The sequence below is a fragment of the Poecilia formosa genome, unplaced genomic scaffold (genome assembly GCF_000485575.1).
Source record: "Poecilia formosa unplaced genomic scaffold, Poecilia_formosa-5.1.2 Scaffold765, whole genome shotgun sequence".
NCBI classification, from domain to species: domain Eukaryota; kingdom Metazoa; phylum Chordata; class Actinopteri; order Cyprinodontiformes; family Poeciliidae; genus Poecilia; species Poecilia formosa.
The window spans coordinates 17,902-33,557 of NW_006800704.1; the positions used below are offsets into that span (position 1 = coordinate 17,902).

Below are 15,656 nucleotides of genomic sequence, written 5' to 3' on the forward strand. Positions count from 1 at the left end.
GCAAGTTTTAATGCAACTTTGCTTCAAAAGTGTCATTATTTATCAAATGCAAAATTGACACTCTTAAAGGACTTTTAATGCAATTTTACTTCAAAGTTACATTAAAACTTTGAAGCAAGTTTCAAAGTTTGTTTCAAACAAAGTTTTTGACGCAACTTTTGCTTCAAAAGCAAAGTGGCATTATTTGCAACTTTGTATTATTAATCAAGTAATGCAAAGTTGGCACAGTTAAAGGACTTTTTATGCAACTTTGCTTTAAAAATGTTATTTACTGAATGACACTTTATGACAGCAGTCATAAACATTCATGAAGACTCCTTCATATTTATGTTCGGGTGTTATGTTTATGATATGTCATGTCAGTCTAATGCACCCTTCAAAAAATTGTTACAATAGAAACTTGTAGAAATCTCTCATTTCCTCAGGAGTTCCACTTGATTAAAATCTGACGTCATAGACAGTCTGGGCTTTCTCCCATCTACTTGGATTCCTCTAGCAGGATTTTTACCCGGCCTATCAGCGAACAAAAGAAATTTTGTGATGACATCGACTGTAGTCTGCCTGTTGTCTTAGCAATGGCAACGAAGGAAGTGAACGAAGCCGTTCAGTCTGTGTTGACCACGTTTCTTAAGATTCATTTAACATCAACAGCCATCTTGTTTGGATCGTAGCTTTACTCTGCTTGATTCTTTACTGCACAAGCAGTTTCTGGTAAGCTTCATTGCATCAAACTGGTGCATTACACACGTTACGGTCAAACATTAGCGACTGTGTAGCATTTAAAACTTCAACTAGTTTTTAACCATTCTAACTCATCTGCAGTGACTTTTAAAGAGTTGAACAGGAAATAAGAAGTTATAATTTCTGTGTTAACACGAGTTTAAGTAACAATATTTTTTGAATATACAGCTCTTGAAAAAATTACCACTTAAAATGATCAGTTCTCTGACTTTACTGTTTATAGGTCTATGTTTGAGTAAAATTATCGTTTTATTAATTCTGTGAACTACTGACAATGTCTCCAAAATTCCAAGCAAACATTTTCTATTTATTTGCAGAAAATGACAAATGGCCAAATAACAAAAAAGATTCAGTGCTTTCAGAGCTCAAATAATGCAAAGAAAACAAGTTAATATTCATTTAGAAACAGCAATACCAATATTTTAACTCATGAAGAGTTCAGAAACCAATATCTGTTGGAATAACAAGGAGGTTTTCATCAAGGTTCAGTGCAGTGGGCTCTTAGTTTTTTCCAGAACTGTATGTTTTTATTGTGATCTAATACTGCAGCACTTTTAGATAAAATTTTTATTGGGCCAACCTCCTGCAGTTTTTGCTGCTGGGCCCCCATAGAAAGAAAAGTCTAGTCACGCCCCTGTGTGGTGATTTATAAGCCACAACCTCCTCTGGCAGCCAATAGTTGAGGGGTTTAATCATCCCCTCATCTTATCTTCACACTATCAACAGCAAGGTTTTTGTTTAGAAACAATTCGTACTTCAGAACAAAGATAAGTGTGGCGAAGGTGTAAAGACTGGCCCCCTTTGTATTTGGAGTCACCTGACCTCCGAAGGGGGCAATTCACCGCACACTTACGATCAGGTAATGACCCATTTCTCAAAAGAACAAAAGGATCAAGACAACAACAGGTTATCTGATCAAGACATCTCGTAATGTGGCGAATAAAAACTGGCAACGCAACAATGAATGACGGTCCGCGACTGGAAGTTTCTCCATTTCCTTATCAGATTCTCATTGAAAAAACTTCCTTTGTATTATTTTAGTATTTTCTGTCAGTAACCAATCAGTTTTCTACTACATCACTTTGCTTCTTTCATGTTTGAAATATAATTTTATTATCAAACAGCCTCACTTATTTAGTCGCATTCTTCAGTAAATGCACTGAAAATTAATGAGTAGATAAAAAAATATCTTAACTAGATATTTAAACTTATGAAGCAAAAAAAAGCACTACCATACCAACTTTACCATACCAACTTTATTTATAAAGCACTTTAAAACAACCATAGTTGATACAAAGTGCTGTATAATTTAAGAACACAACATAATAAAAGTAATTTAAAAACAGTTTAAAAACAAAAACATACAATTTAAAACTAAATCCCACTGGTGTTGAAAGCTAAGTAAAGAGAATAGATACTGACTATGTATCTATTCTCTAAACTGTTTATGCTGAGAATAACAATTGAATTTGATTGAATTAAATCACGAAAAGAGAAAACTACTAAACAAAAAAATAATAATTGTATCCATATATTATCTGTTCATTTTAATTTAAATTTTCAGTCACTTTTTTTGTTTTACATATATATATATATTTATTTCCTTTTATATTTAAATGTTCTTTTAATGTAATTTTCTTTAACCTTGCACCTTTAGTTTTCTGGAAATCTCTGAATTAACTTGTGAATGAAAAGTTTTCTATAAATAAACTTTTCTAAAAGTTTTGCTTTAATAAAAACACAATTCAAAGTTAATATCCAGAAGAACAATTAAACATTTTTTTATTTAGTTTCATTTAATTTTGTTTTGAGGTGCTGTAAAAAACCAGAAATTATTTTTTGGTATCTACAGTAGTTATTTTTCTCTGGTCCATATTTTCTGTTTCTGTTGATAACCTGCAAAAACTGTAGTTTCACCTGCTTTGTTTATTTTGAATAAGGACATTTTGTAAAATTGGCGCAAATGAACGTTTAAAAAAGAAAATAAATGTTCCCTATGTTTTATTACCCTGTAAAATAAGTTTCATTGTTTTATAACATGAATGGTTTAATCATCACTTTTATTGTTTCCACAACAATACCACAAAATATGATATTTCATATCTCTACTTTGCATCACATCTGGATAAAGTCAAAAAAATGTGGTAACACTTTATTTGAAGGGGGTTGAATAACACATGTCATGAACATGAATAAGCCTTTATGAATATTTATGACTGTTGTCATAAAGCGTCATTCAGTAAATTATGACACTTTTAATACAAAGTTGACATTATTCAAAATGTCTTTGTTATGACAACTTGACATTAACCAGGAAATCATTATTGTTTAAACTTTACCTTTAATAACATAAAGATACCTAATTTTTAAAGTGCAATCAGTAATCCTTTTATAACAAATTTATATCAGTTGGTGTATGTCTTAGGATGCCGTAAAGTTACTTTAAATTGTCTTCTGAACGGTGAAAATTAAGGCGTTTTTTCAAATCATTGAGCACCACTTTTTACATATGATTGAAGGGATTTTTGCCATATTTTACAGCATCCTAATTCATAAACCCATGTTTTTTTGTGTGACTTTATAACCAGACATTTGGTTGAAATGGTGATTTGAGGCACTTATGGTCTTCCGTAGTCAAACACAGTGAATTGTTTCTTGCACCGACAGTCTAAAAGGCCACTCAGCAAGAAAAAAGAAACGTATTCTCCAAAAAGAAACATTAAAGAAGCCAGATTAAAGTTTATACATAGGGAAAAGAACATGGTGTCTGTGGTGTAATCAAAGTGCCGTAATGATTATTGTTACATTTGTAAGGAAATTTAAAACATTTGACAAAAGTACCATTTCAAGGCAATGTTACCAAACACTGAAGAAATTATTTAAACTTTTGATTTTCAAGACATTAATAATAAATAAATAAATCTGACAAATTTATCTCATTTATATTTAATCAATAATTTTAATTTAACTGACCTAAATCTAGACATTTGGTTTGATTTAACTCCAGTTAGAAAGAGATACATGTAGTAGTTATTAGTGGAGGGCATTTATCTTATCATTTATCATAAAAAAATATTTTTATTTTTATTTCGTCAGATTAATTGATACATTAATTTGACAAATTTCAAATAAATTAAAATGTGTTAATAAATTTCAATGAATGAAAAAAACTGAATAGGATTTCCATTACAAATATACAAAAAAAACGTTTTCAATATTTTTAATATAAAAAATCACAAATGCGGTGTTTCAATTAAATAAGTCGCGCGAGTGAATTTGTTAGTTCACGTGTAAGTCTTTAAAAACATGCTGCGTCACCATCGTCCAACTACTTCCTGTGGTCGTCTTCTTCGTGGTTTGCGCCAGTTGTTGATCATGTGACTAGTGACGTAGAGAGTTTCCATCGCCGTTCTACCAAATGAACCAATTAAGATACGGCCATAAAAACCACCTCATCCTAGCGCCAAAACCTTTTAGCCGAAAAACTAATTTTATTTTTGAAATTGGTGCATTTAAAGAAATTTATTTTCAAAATATCAAATGTTGCAATTATATGTTAAATGGAAACACAGCTACTGACAGTGAGAAAACGTTACTTTTACTAATTTCTCCACTATTTTTCATGAGAACATCAATAAATATCAGTAAAAAGATGATTAAATGCAGTGATAAAAATCACATCATGAAGAACCCTATTTCAAATGGGAATATTTTTCAAAAATATTTGTGACACTGAACACTGGGACATACAATGGCAGTAAAATAATTTCTACTGTTAAATATGTTTAGTTACATTACATAAATAATCAGTTAGGCTTTGAGTCGTATAAAAATGTATTTATTTTCAAGAAAACCATTAAGTAACACTGAATACACCAGGAGTGATCATTCAATAGTCAATAAAACTCGTAACTCTTACATCAGAGATCCAACATACAAGACATTTTGGAAAACAAGATTTGAAAGCAAATATGTTGGCAATTTGCTGGTGCTACAATTTTCTCTTTTCTTTACCCCAAATAACAAATTTAGGTGACGCACACCTGTGTACAAAAGTGACAAGATTTTTAATATATGAACTTACAAAGGGCTGGATGTCAAAGTGCAAGATGCCTGAACCTCACCCCTCATCGAAGAGGACGATCAAAGTGTCGAAATCAAAAATGGATTCTCAAATACAAATCTTTAAAATTATTGTTTGGCCATTATGGCTTTGTATTCATTTGAGACCTTATTCTAGCTTATACGTCTTAACTTTAAAATATTTTTCTGCCAAAGATATATATTTTTTTTAAAACTGCACCTTCTTACAGACGACTGCATGTAATGGAGTAAAGCATTACAGGAATACTGCAGGCATACAACAGGAGAAAAGAAGCATCTGCTGCTTAACAATTTCAAAGAAAACATGACATTTTGTGGGTTTTTATAAAAGCAACCGATCAAAAAAAGAAAAAAAAAATACATACTAAAAATCCAGAGTGAAAATAAAATGACTTAAAAACCTCAAAGAACAAAATAAAACAGTTATGTACATATATTTACAGGTAACGATAATGAATAATGTACAGGTTTGACCGGCCGTTTAGGGTCCATATGAACCAACATCACGCAACATTCACTTTTGTCAATCCAAAATGGTTTAGTTGGAGGCAAACCGCCCTCCAGAAGGTCGTTTGTTCAACTTTATATGAACATCCTGGACTCTTTGAATCAAACAGAGTTTTTCTTTTTTTTTTAAACTTTTTTTGTTTGTTTGTTTTTAAAAAGCAACGGTAATGTAAAGAGAAAACCACTGATTATATCCTTCTGTTGAGCCTTTCCCACAAACGATGCTGAAGTTACGCGTCGATGAAGGTTCCTCAGTCTGGAGGGAGGAGGTCGTGCAAACGAAATCGTTCTCGGATGTGCGGCCTGACGTCCTCGTTCTGTCATGCAGAGGCAAACAATTTAAAAAATAAGTCTTACAGCTTCTATAAGAGACTTAAGGCAAGTTTTAAAATGAAACTATTTAAAATCCAGACAAAAAGGTACAAAACATGAGTTACTGAAGCCTGAAATAAGTAATTTTGGAGAAAGATCTTTGGGGGGTTAAAGTAGACCCACGTCTGATAAAAACATTTTTCTATTCTGAAAAAATAAATTACAAACGATCTGGTCCAGATTTTGTCTAATTACAAGAATATAGTTCTATTATTAGCAGAATAAAGATAATTTTTCCAGAAAAAAACATCTTGAATTACAAGAAAAAATGTTACTTTTATGAGTTTGTCCTGATTGTATTATCTTATACCAACATATAACTTCACAAGATGCTCAACAGTCATTGTATTTTTTTATTTTTGCATAAAATTACTCCTTTATTCCGGTAATACGAGGACTGATAGTATTTATTCTCATACAATGAACAAGGGAGGTTAAAGTAGACCCATCTTTTACATCTCTTATTAGCAGAATAAAATATTTTTCCATAAAAACATCTTAAATTATGAGAAAAAAAACAAAACATTGTTTTAATGAGAAAAAGGCTTTGATAGAGCGATCAGAACAAACTGAGTTCATGTAGTTCTTAGTAAATTCCCCTTTTTCAGAACCAGAATATTGGACCCCGATGCTTAAAGATCAACATTTCTAACCAGATGGTTTATGTCTAACTCTTCATATGTTGTAATCTAAAACACATACCAGCTCCACCAGTTTCTCAAGGAAAGGAACGAGCTTCAGAAGTTCGTTGTCATTTCTATCCACGAACCAGCTCTCGATTGGGATTCCATTAGAAAGCTGCAAAAAACAGATTCCATGTTTAAATCAAGCAAAGACAGGAAAGAAATAAAAAAAACTTATGGTAAAAACATATTTTTACCTGATAAGCAAAGGCTTGGGGTGAGTTGTCGATTATTACCGTCTTTGCCAGATCCCGTCCCAGGATGTTCAGGTCTTTAATGTAATTTCCTTGAACACAAACACAGTGCTCTCGAAACAGTCGATGTCTGGGGAAAAAGACAGAAAATGGAAATTAAACGACACATCCAGTAACTCAGTTGGAGAAATAAAATGTTCAAACAATCAGTAAGTAAAAATAAAAATGTTTCAAATACAAATATGATGAATAATATTAGAGTTTTTACATGTTTCCCACAGAGAAATTCAAGCTTTTCAAGGTAAGTTTTAGATAAAATACAAATAAACTATTTCATTACTATTTTAAACTATTATTCTGCATTCAACAGCAAGACAATGTAAACTAAAAAGTAGCAAAATGTTATGTTTTCTGTTTTACTAAAAATAAAACATTTGTAGTTTACTCATATTATTTTTATGTGGAAAAGCTTGAAAACTTATTGTAGGAAACGTGTACAAACTCTAATATTAGTCCAAAAATTCTCTCCAAGTTTTCTGGCATTTAGAAAATAACATTTTAATGATTCTATCCAAAAACAAGAAAAGTTGAGTCCGATTAAACTTCAGAAGATGAGAAAAAAAATGTAGGTGTGTTTTTATTGTCTTTAATATCTGGTGGTTTTATAAATGTATTTTTTCCAAATTTAGGCTTTTAATTAAACGATAGATTTAACTTTATTAGAAAAACTGTGGAGTTTGGACATCAAACACTTTCCAAACCTTGAAAACACCTAGTTATTAGATATTTACAAAAATGGAAAAAGTATCGTTCACTCAACTTAAACATTTTTCAAACACTGGAATAAATGGACAAAATATATCAACCAATATATGCTGGAAATAATTAAGAGTATTTGTGTGAAATTAATAAAACATTCAGGGAAATGCCACCTGACTTAGTTTGTACTTTATTAACTCAATCTATTGCATTGCTGATCTGTAGTCACATATATTATAGTTCAACTTTCCGGCTTAAGCTTTTTATTTGCTTCATTTTTGATCTCAGAAACAAAACCTGGATAGAGAAAGAAAAACAAAAGACTAGGTGAAATGTTCATGTTGGTGTGAAACATTTATTTTTCTTTGATTTACTTAAGTTGTACCTACAAATCTGAGTCTATATTATGAGAAATGTCAATGTCACTATCTGAGAACTAAAATAAAAATGTAAGACAAAAGAGAAAACACCTAATTGAAATCCAAATGTTTAAGTTTTCTAAGCACCGTGATGAAATTTAAAGTGAAATTCTTACCTTACTAACTGTTTTTTCGGATCCAGGATGTTGAGCAACTTATCTGCATAGACCTTTTTTGAAGCAGTGAAGAGAATAATCTGAAATTTGAACAGCGACACAAACATTTCATCACATATTTCTACAAACGAAACCTGTGTGATTATTCAGCAGCGGCGATTAATCTCACCTCGTACAACTGAGACATGCGCTCAAGAAACTCTCGGAAAAATGGCCTCAATCGGACGTAGACCTTCAGAAGAAAAGAGCGAACAAACGGTGAATTAAATCAGCAATAAAAATAAGAGATTTGATTAACTTTCAAAGCTACCTGGTATATAACGTCTTGAAAGAGCACAGGGAATGTCAGAGCTGCATCTTCTAGTTCATTCAAACTGCAGTGGACTAAAGTTTCATCCTGGCAGCAAAACGACAAAATAAACATTTATTTCTAAAGTTCGTTAACTACTTAATAAACCTTTTACTACCTACCAGATCCAAGACGAGAGAGAACTCAGGTGTGCTGCGTGTTTTTAAAGGTAACGCTGGTTTACGTGTTAACTGCTCTTCTGTCAGCGGAGGCACATGCTTGATGAAGAAGTACCTAAAGGATGAAAAACAAAACAAACAGACCTGGGTGAAAGTCAGAACCCACAAACTTTACTCAAGTAAAAAATATCCATCCAGGAAATTACTCAAGTAAGAGTAAAACGTATTTGGTAAAAAGTCTAATCAACTACTGAGTTACTGATCAGATTATCAATCATTTAATATTTAAAAATGACATCAGACGGATTAAATATAAAGTGGAAATTTTGGTATTTTAGGGATCAAAATGACAATAATTCATATTAGTAAAGAAATAACAAAATCAAAAATTTTTTAAAATTTTAAATTAGTTTCTTCCAAATTAAAACTTATGAAACTTTAAAACTGCAGGTGTGCGTCTGTGTCTGGTGAGTTTTGGTTAAAGTGGTGGAACGCCATAAGACAGTTCTGTCCTGTAAACAGAATCTCTTTTCAAAGATTCACAGTCATCCTTACAATTAGAATTATCCTATTAGAAAAATCTAATTACCAAACAAAAATCATAAAGACTCGTTTTTACTGGCCTTTAAAACCCAAAACATCAGCTGGGAGATAAACGCACGGCTGTTTGCTGCCATCTAGTGTTTAGACATTTCCATTACAACAAAAATCGTATCAGGGAAACTTTGACCATAAACCTCATCCAAGTATCTACAAAAATCAGAAAGTGGAGCAAATGCAAATGAGTGTTTTTAAATGTCTTTACTACTTTTTTAAAAATATATTTTTATAAGTAACATAAAAAAAAGTGATCGGCTTACGGGTCGAAGACTTCCCAGTCCTCCTCATACGAGGTTTCTGCAGGTGCTGAAGGTAAAGAGTGGGGGTAGCTGCCATCTGGCATGCAGCCAGGAGCTGAGAAACATGAAAACAAAAGAAGAAAAACTACGCAGTAAGAGGATATACGACTCTATCATGTTTTCTTTACAAAACCAGAAAAGATGGAGTTTTAGCAATTTAAAAAAATGTATATGTCATAAAAACAGCAAAGTTGAAACTTTTCCAGCACCACACTTTGGAGATAAAAATAATACAAATGAATTCAAAAAGATAGTTTTAATTCATTATTATATGATATTTAATTAATACTGTTTTGTGATATGAAACTGCTAAATTTTATGTTTTGAAATGTCACAACTGACTGGTCGGAGAGCAAAACTAATTTATTTAAAAAAGAAAAAACTATTTCAATAATGTTTTTTGACGTATAAAATATAAGCCAACATTTATTTTAATTACATTAATAAGTCATTGAGCCATTAGGAATAATAATTATTAAATAAACTGAAACAATCTAAACAAATTATAATATAATTGATCTTCAAGCTCAAATTAAGTTTAAACACAATTTACGAAAAAAATCTAAAAAAAAAAAGTTCCTGGTAAGTTTTGAGTTATTTAGCAAATGGAAATAAATACTTTTTTGATCCCCAGAATGAAATTAAATGTTGTAACTCATTAGTTCAAGCTATTGTAGATGATAATGGCTGTTGACAGCAAAGATTTCCTGTAGCAGTCTGTATTACAGCGAATTTGAAGAAGCCTCTGACTGAAGACACTAAAGAGGGTTGTCCATAATTTTCTTGATTTTATGTAAAAACCTTACCAAACCTAAAACAGGAAAAGTTTAATCTGCTTTAACTTTAGACAGAAAATAACAGTTGTATCAAAATATCTGGCTTCACCTATAAATAATTTCCTAAACTAAGGCTTTAAATCAAATATTAGGTCATACTTTATTACCGAACTACAACTTTAATATTAAGGGCTTCTTTTTGAATTGAAATCCATTTTGAAGGATGTCAAGCAGCCATACCAGCCCTGTTTTATGACAATAAATCCATTTCCTGTTTAAGCCGGTACCAACCGCTGAGCCATTTCTCAGGTTTTTCTCTGGATTTGTTTGGTCTGGATCAGCTCTGAGCTCGGTTACCTGTTAGCGGGGGTATATCAGTTTCGGTGACGATTTCTCCTTCTTCGATGGTCGTGTCCGAGTTGATCTGAAGCCTCTGCGGCAGCATTTGGACCGTGTGACACGGAGTGATTTCTTCCCTGGACGTTACGGTGCTGCTGGGCATTTCCTCCGCCGGCTCAATGTCCAGCTGTTTGATGATTTCCTCCGCCTCCACTGCCTGGCCCGGCGAGTCCGAGCCCGGAGTGGCTGAAGGCGACACAAACGGAGAAATGTGAGAAACAGCCTGGCATTCTCAGGACCAAGTGGCTCACTACCTACCAGTTTTAGTTGCTGGTGAGAAGAAGTTGAAAACTGGAGAGAAGATGGTTCCCAGTAGGGTTGTACGCGGCGGGCTGCTGGGTGAGTCGATGGGCGCCTCCAGTTTACCGTTTGGTTTGATGGGTTTACTGTTGCAGGTCATTGTGTCTGATAGTAAGACAGAAACGGTTAATTAATCGATTATTCTAACAATTAATCGATTGTTCCAACAATTAATCGATTGTTCCAACGACCGATTATTTTAACGATAAATGGGTATAATGATTAATCGATGATTCTATCGATCAAACAATGATTCTAATTATCAATGAGTATAACGATGAACTGATGACTTGATCAACTGATTATTCCGATGATTAGTCGATTGTTCTGACAATTAATCAATGATTCTAATGACCGATTATTCTAACAACTAATGGGTGTAACGATTAATCTATGATCCTAACAATCTATGAGTATAATGACCGATAAATAATTCTGACAAATTATTCTAACAATTAATTGGTGATTTTAATGATTAATCAATGATTCTAATGATTAATTGGATAAGAAAATTGCCACATTGTCAATTTTTCATTTAAGCCCTTTTGATATATTAGAAATACATTAAAAGATGCAAATAAACAATTTTTTTAAACTAAGGAAAACATTTTATTGCCTAAAACACAACATAATGTTGTGTTTTAGGTCTTGATCATTTGTAGCAAAGCATGTTGAAGGTTTAAACACAGTAAAATATCAAATGTGCTCCTTTTCCATCTAAAAGTTAAAAGCTCCACAAACATTTTTTTATTTGTGCAAACAATTCAAAATAAACTATAAACTGTAAATCAGAGGTCTAACTTTGCTAACTCAGGTCTGCAGAGTTAGATTCAGAAACTTCATTTTTTCCCAGTGGAAAGCAGCAATAAATCCAAAACTTTAGTAACATAAACTAAAGTCCCTTTTTAAAAAGAAAACTTAAACATGTTAAACCTTATAACAGAAAGATATAAAATGTGAAACCCAAGAAGTCCCTGCTGTACCTTTACTTTGAGTTTTTCTGCAAACTCTTGATGCGGATTTGTTGGACAGACCTTGGGGTGTCGAAGTAATGAGGTCATTGTCTGAATTACAATCAATGCGACTCCTCTTGGCTGGGATTTCCTGCTCCACCTAAAAACACAAACAAATAAACAAAAATCACCAAATTTAGCCCGTTGGTGTCTGTAACTGTTTTTGTTAGAAAAAATAAAATGAGGGGAACCAGAAAATCGACAGAACTATTAACAATTCAAGACTAAAGATCTTGGAAACTTCTTATAATTATCTGATTGATGTGAAACTTATTAGCTAAACCTCCTTTCCCACTTTATAACTGCAGTCAATGTATTTAAAATTAGTTATGAACTTGAGATTCACAGTTCCTCCATGTTGATGTGATTTTATACAAAAAATAATGTTGTGTTACTATTTAACACAAAAGTATTTATAACAAGGATTTTTTTTCTAAAAAACATGAGTTTAAATATCATAAAACAGAACTCATGTCGTTTCAGCAGCAAAATTTGCTTTTTGTTGCCAGGATTTAATTTTTCTATAAACAGGAAATTACTTCCCTATGAGTCATCACTGAAAAGCAGGTTGTTCCTATTATTAGAAACACGTATTTATTAAAAATAATGTCAGATTAACAACTGGAAACCCTTCTGCATTTAAAACAAAAAATAAATACTTTTTTTCACATGTTCTGTTTCCTCCAATCAGAATCAATTTGTTTCCAGTTACATCTTTGAAATAAGAAAAACACTATTAATACATAATCGCTTTACTTTATTTGACCAACGAGAATGAGTTTTAGGCCTGTCATAATAAGCAATAAATAAATTATTCGCATAATAAATTGAATCTAGCTCAATTTACATTTCCATGATTTATCATTTTTCTCTTTTCTCTCATTCTACAAAAACTGAATGAAAAAAAGTCTTCAGATTGGTGCTTTTATCTCAACTAGCGCTTTATTTGAAGGGAAAATAGACTTCATGATTCTTTTTGTGTCGTTTTGTTTATTCTAGATCCAGTTCCAGCATTAAATGTTCATTAGAATTTAAAGTTTCTTTATCACTGAACCACTTGAAAATGGTCTCAAAACAACAATATTATCGTTTATTGCAATAACTTCTGGAACAATTTATTGTTCAGTAAAATTATCGTGACAGGAATAACAATATTTTCCCCAGAGAGACGGAGGATCTTTTACTGATAAAAACAAAACTAGAGCAGTAAATCTGCTCTTACCTTGACAGCGTTCCCACGGATAAATTTCTTTATGGTGGAGAGGAGCCCAGATTCATTTTTCTGCATTTTGCCTCGGCCGCTCACTGGGGACGACGGCTCCACTTCGCTGTGTTTTCGTTTGGCCTGGTATGGGAGCGTTCTGTGGCCTTTGCTGGGGTGCTGAGGAGCTTTACGCACTCTCAGCCTCATCATGCTCCGACGTCACATGGAAAAACCTGACAAGAGCAGAAACGACCACAGAAAAATACTGTTTTCAGTTACATTCGTCTAGGAGTTCAGCATCCAAATTGTTTTTGCTTTATTTTAGATATAGTGAAAAGTCACTGCATGTAGAAAAATTGTCATTACTTAACTTTTTATCCTTTTAACCAGCATTTTATGTATACAATTAATGAAAAATATAGTTTCACCACTTAATACCCAATGCAACAAGTTGGTAAACCACTACTTGGCAACGTAGTCCCATACCTGACACATTTTATGACTTTATAGCTGCAGCCTTAAATGAATTTGGTATTTTATGCAAATCCAACCCATAACAGTGAAGTGGAAGGAAAAGGATACACGGTTTTGATAAACGTCTAGTCAAAGTGCAGCCCTAAACCAGGTAAAAATCAGTGGCCACAGGTTTGAATCAAATGTTCTGATTACGCAACTTGACTGAACTTGAGCTAATTTAACATTTTCCATTTTCATGTGCAAAATGGTAAGGATACAACTGTTTCCCATTTGCTTCCTACCAAACAATTGATAAATAAAATAAAATTTAAAAAACACCTTAACGTATCCTTTTAATGAGACAAAACATGATGAAGGAAAATAAAAATGTAGTGGTATGAATTCCTTTGCAAATAATTGTACATTGGATGTCCCATTAAATACAATGAATGTACATAAACTGTTCAATGTGGCCAGTATTGTTACATTAGGGGAAAGAAATGCAGGCGAAAGCTGCACGTAGTATTTATATTTAGGATTTTCTAAAGAAAAATGTGTCATCAGGTGATTTTATTTGTAAATTTTCAGTTCCCTTTTCTAAATCAACTCAGAACCAACACAAATCTACTTTTAGGTTGAAGCTGAAAACACCTGTACCCATATCTCCAGCATAAACTGAAATTAATTGAATAAAGTTGTGAAAAGTAATAACATTTTAAATTAGATCGAGAAATTTAAAACAACTGGTCATGTCTTTACATAAATCTGCATCAATTTACGATTAAGAAAACCCAAAATATAAAAAGTCATTGGCAACATTTTGACTCAGCCAATCAAATGCTAAATCTGTAGCTAATTAAAGACAAGTTAAGGTTGACTGATCGGTACGTGATTAACATGAAAACGGTCTCTAGCTGCTTTGTTCAAGTCCAGTTAATTTGTTGTTTTTAGGTTTAGTTTCGCGCTTTGTTGCTGAATAGTATCTGACAGCAAACAGCACCGCTGTCTGTCGTTATGTAACATCGGACACAAACAGCGTTAGCCAAGTGCTGCCGTGTAGCACCCGAACCGGAGTCTGTAACACCCAGCAGGAGGCTGACGCAGGTTTTTAATAACCGGTCACAAAATGTTACGTGGATGTGAACACAACTGACATTTATCAGCGTCAACTATCGCTTTTAATGCAGATAAAACAAATGCTGTCAGTGGGTTCAGTGACTAACAAGCTATGGTTAGCTTCGAGGCTAACAAAACGCCAAAGGCAGAACAAGCAGTGCCGTAATGTTACATCCCGCACTATCTACAACAATAATCAGTTTTATAAATTATTTTAAATATGAATCCTTGATCTATCATTGAATGTGCATCACAACCCAAACCAACAACTCGTTTTGTTCGCTCCATAACTATGTTCAGACATTAGACTACGCCCCCTTCGCTGACTAACGTTAGCCGCTAGCTAGCAGCAGTTGGACTTTCACAGTGGCAAATATTTGTTGTTTACACGGCATCTGTTTCCTACCGCTGTTTTCGGAAGCTCGTTAAAACCCCCCACAGCGTTGTCAGTCTCGGCCGCAATCGTGGCGGCCACCGTTAGATGTCGAGCCGTGGTTGTTGCCGCCAGCTACGTCCGTCTCTCAGTGGCTAAGTCACAGAACAGCCGTGTCTTTGGACGCCATTTCCCGCCTCATCACAAACAGAACGCTGGCGGAGCGCAGGGGAATGCGACACAGGCGGAGAGAGGAGCCGACGAGGCGGGTATGGCAAGCCACGTTATCATATAATAGTCACATTTAGATATCCACACTTTCCAGCTCTTTGTTGTCAAAAGTACTACGGTGTATTAATATGGTATGGAGGACCAAAACTAACATAATTAAAAATAAAAGCAGAAATCCACATTTTTGTTTTTCCTTTTTCTTACACATGCATTTTCAACAAGAAATGTATACGTTTGCATGTTATGCTATAAAATGGCACTATATGCCTGGAATATACATAATAAAATACCCTTTAAAAAAACTAATTCTAGAGTCAAATCACACCATTGTTCTAAAAGTGAACACATAAACCCAAATAAATATTTTTCTATTAAATTTTTTTTAAGTTAAAAAAAGTGTTTAACACATTAAAAAAAATCTCTGAAAATGAGAAATCTTGGATCCTTTTTTCATGTTACATCTGTCACAAAGAAAAAAACAAACATTTTCACTCCCAGATAGCAACACATTTTACACAGTAAAAGT

At 33.1% G+C, this 15,656-nt stretch overlaps 1 protein-coding gene across 2 annotated transcripts; it reads right to left on the reverse strand.

Moving 5' to 3' along the window:
• Nucleotides 1-4,563: 4,563 nt before the first annotated feature.
• Nucleotides 4,564-15,168, reverse strand: ctdspl2a (CTD (carboxy-terminal domain, RNA polymerase II, polypeptide A) small phosphatase like 2a). Of its 2 annotated transcripts, none has more exons than XM_007543109.2 (13): nt 14,933-15,168; nt 12,973-13,187; nt 11,772-11,850; nt 10,696-10,842; nt 10,396-10,623; nt 9,224-9,317; nt 8,367-8,478; nt 8,206-8,292; nt 8,065-8,127; nt 7,896-7,975; nt 6,605-6,731; nt 6,427-6,522; nt 4,564-5,669 (listed from the first exon to the last, which is right to left on the reverse strand). In XM_007543109.2, the coding sequence occupies exons 2-13, from the start codon at nt 13,162-13,164 to the stop codon at nt 5,604-5,606; spliced, it is 1,371 nt and encodes a 456-aa protein (XP_007543171.1). In that variant the 5' UTR covers nt 13,165-13,187; nt 14,933-15,168; the 3' UTR covers nt 4,564-5,603. The 2 variants fall into 2 exon arrangements, with proteins under 2 accessions (XP_007543171.1, XP_007543170.1); XM_007543108.2 differs by having other exon boundaries at nt 11,721-11,850.
• Between the last annotated feature and the right edge of the window lie 488 nt (nt 15,169-15,656).

Excerpts from the sequence above, each read along its gene's own strand:
- ctdspl2a (XM_007543108.2), bottom strand. The coding sequence starts at position 13,164 with ATGATGAGGCTGAGAGTGCGTAAAGCTCCTCAGCACCCCAGCAAAGGC. Across the intron at positions 8,293-8,366 it reads TCTCTCTCGTCTTGGATCTG|GATGAAACTTTAGTCCACTG; the intron begins GTAGGTAGTAAA and ends TTTTGCTGCCAG. Across the intron at positions 7,976-8,064 it reads GCATGTCTCAGTTGTACGAG|ATTATTCTCTTCACTGCTTC; the intron begins GTGAGATTAATC and ends TTCAAATTTCAG.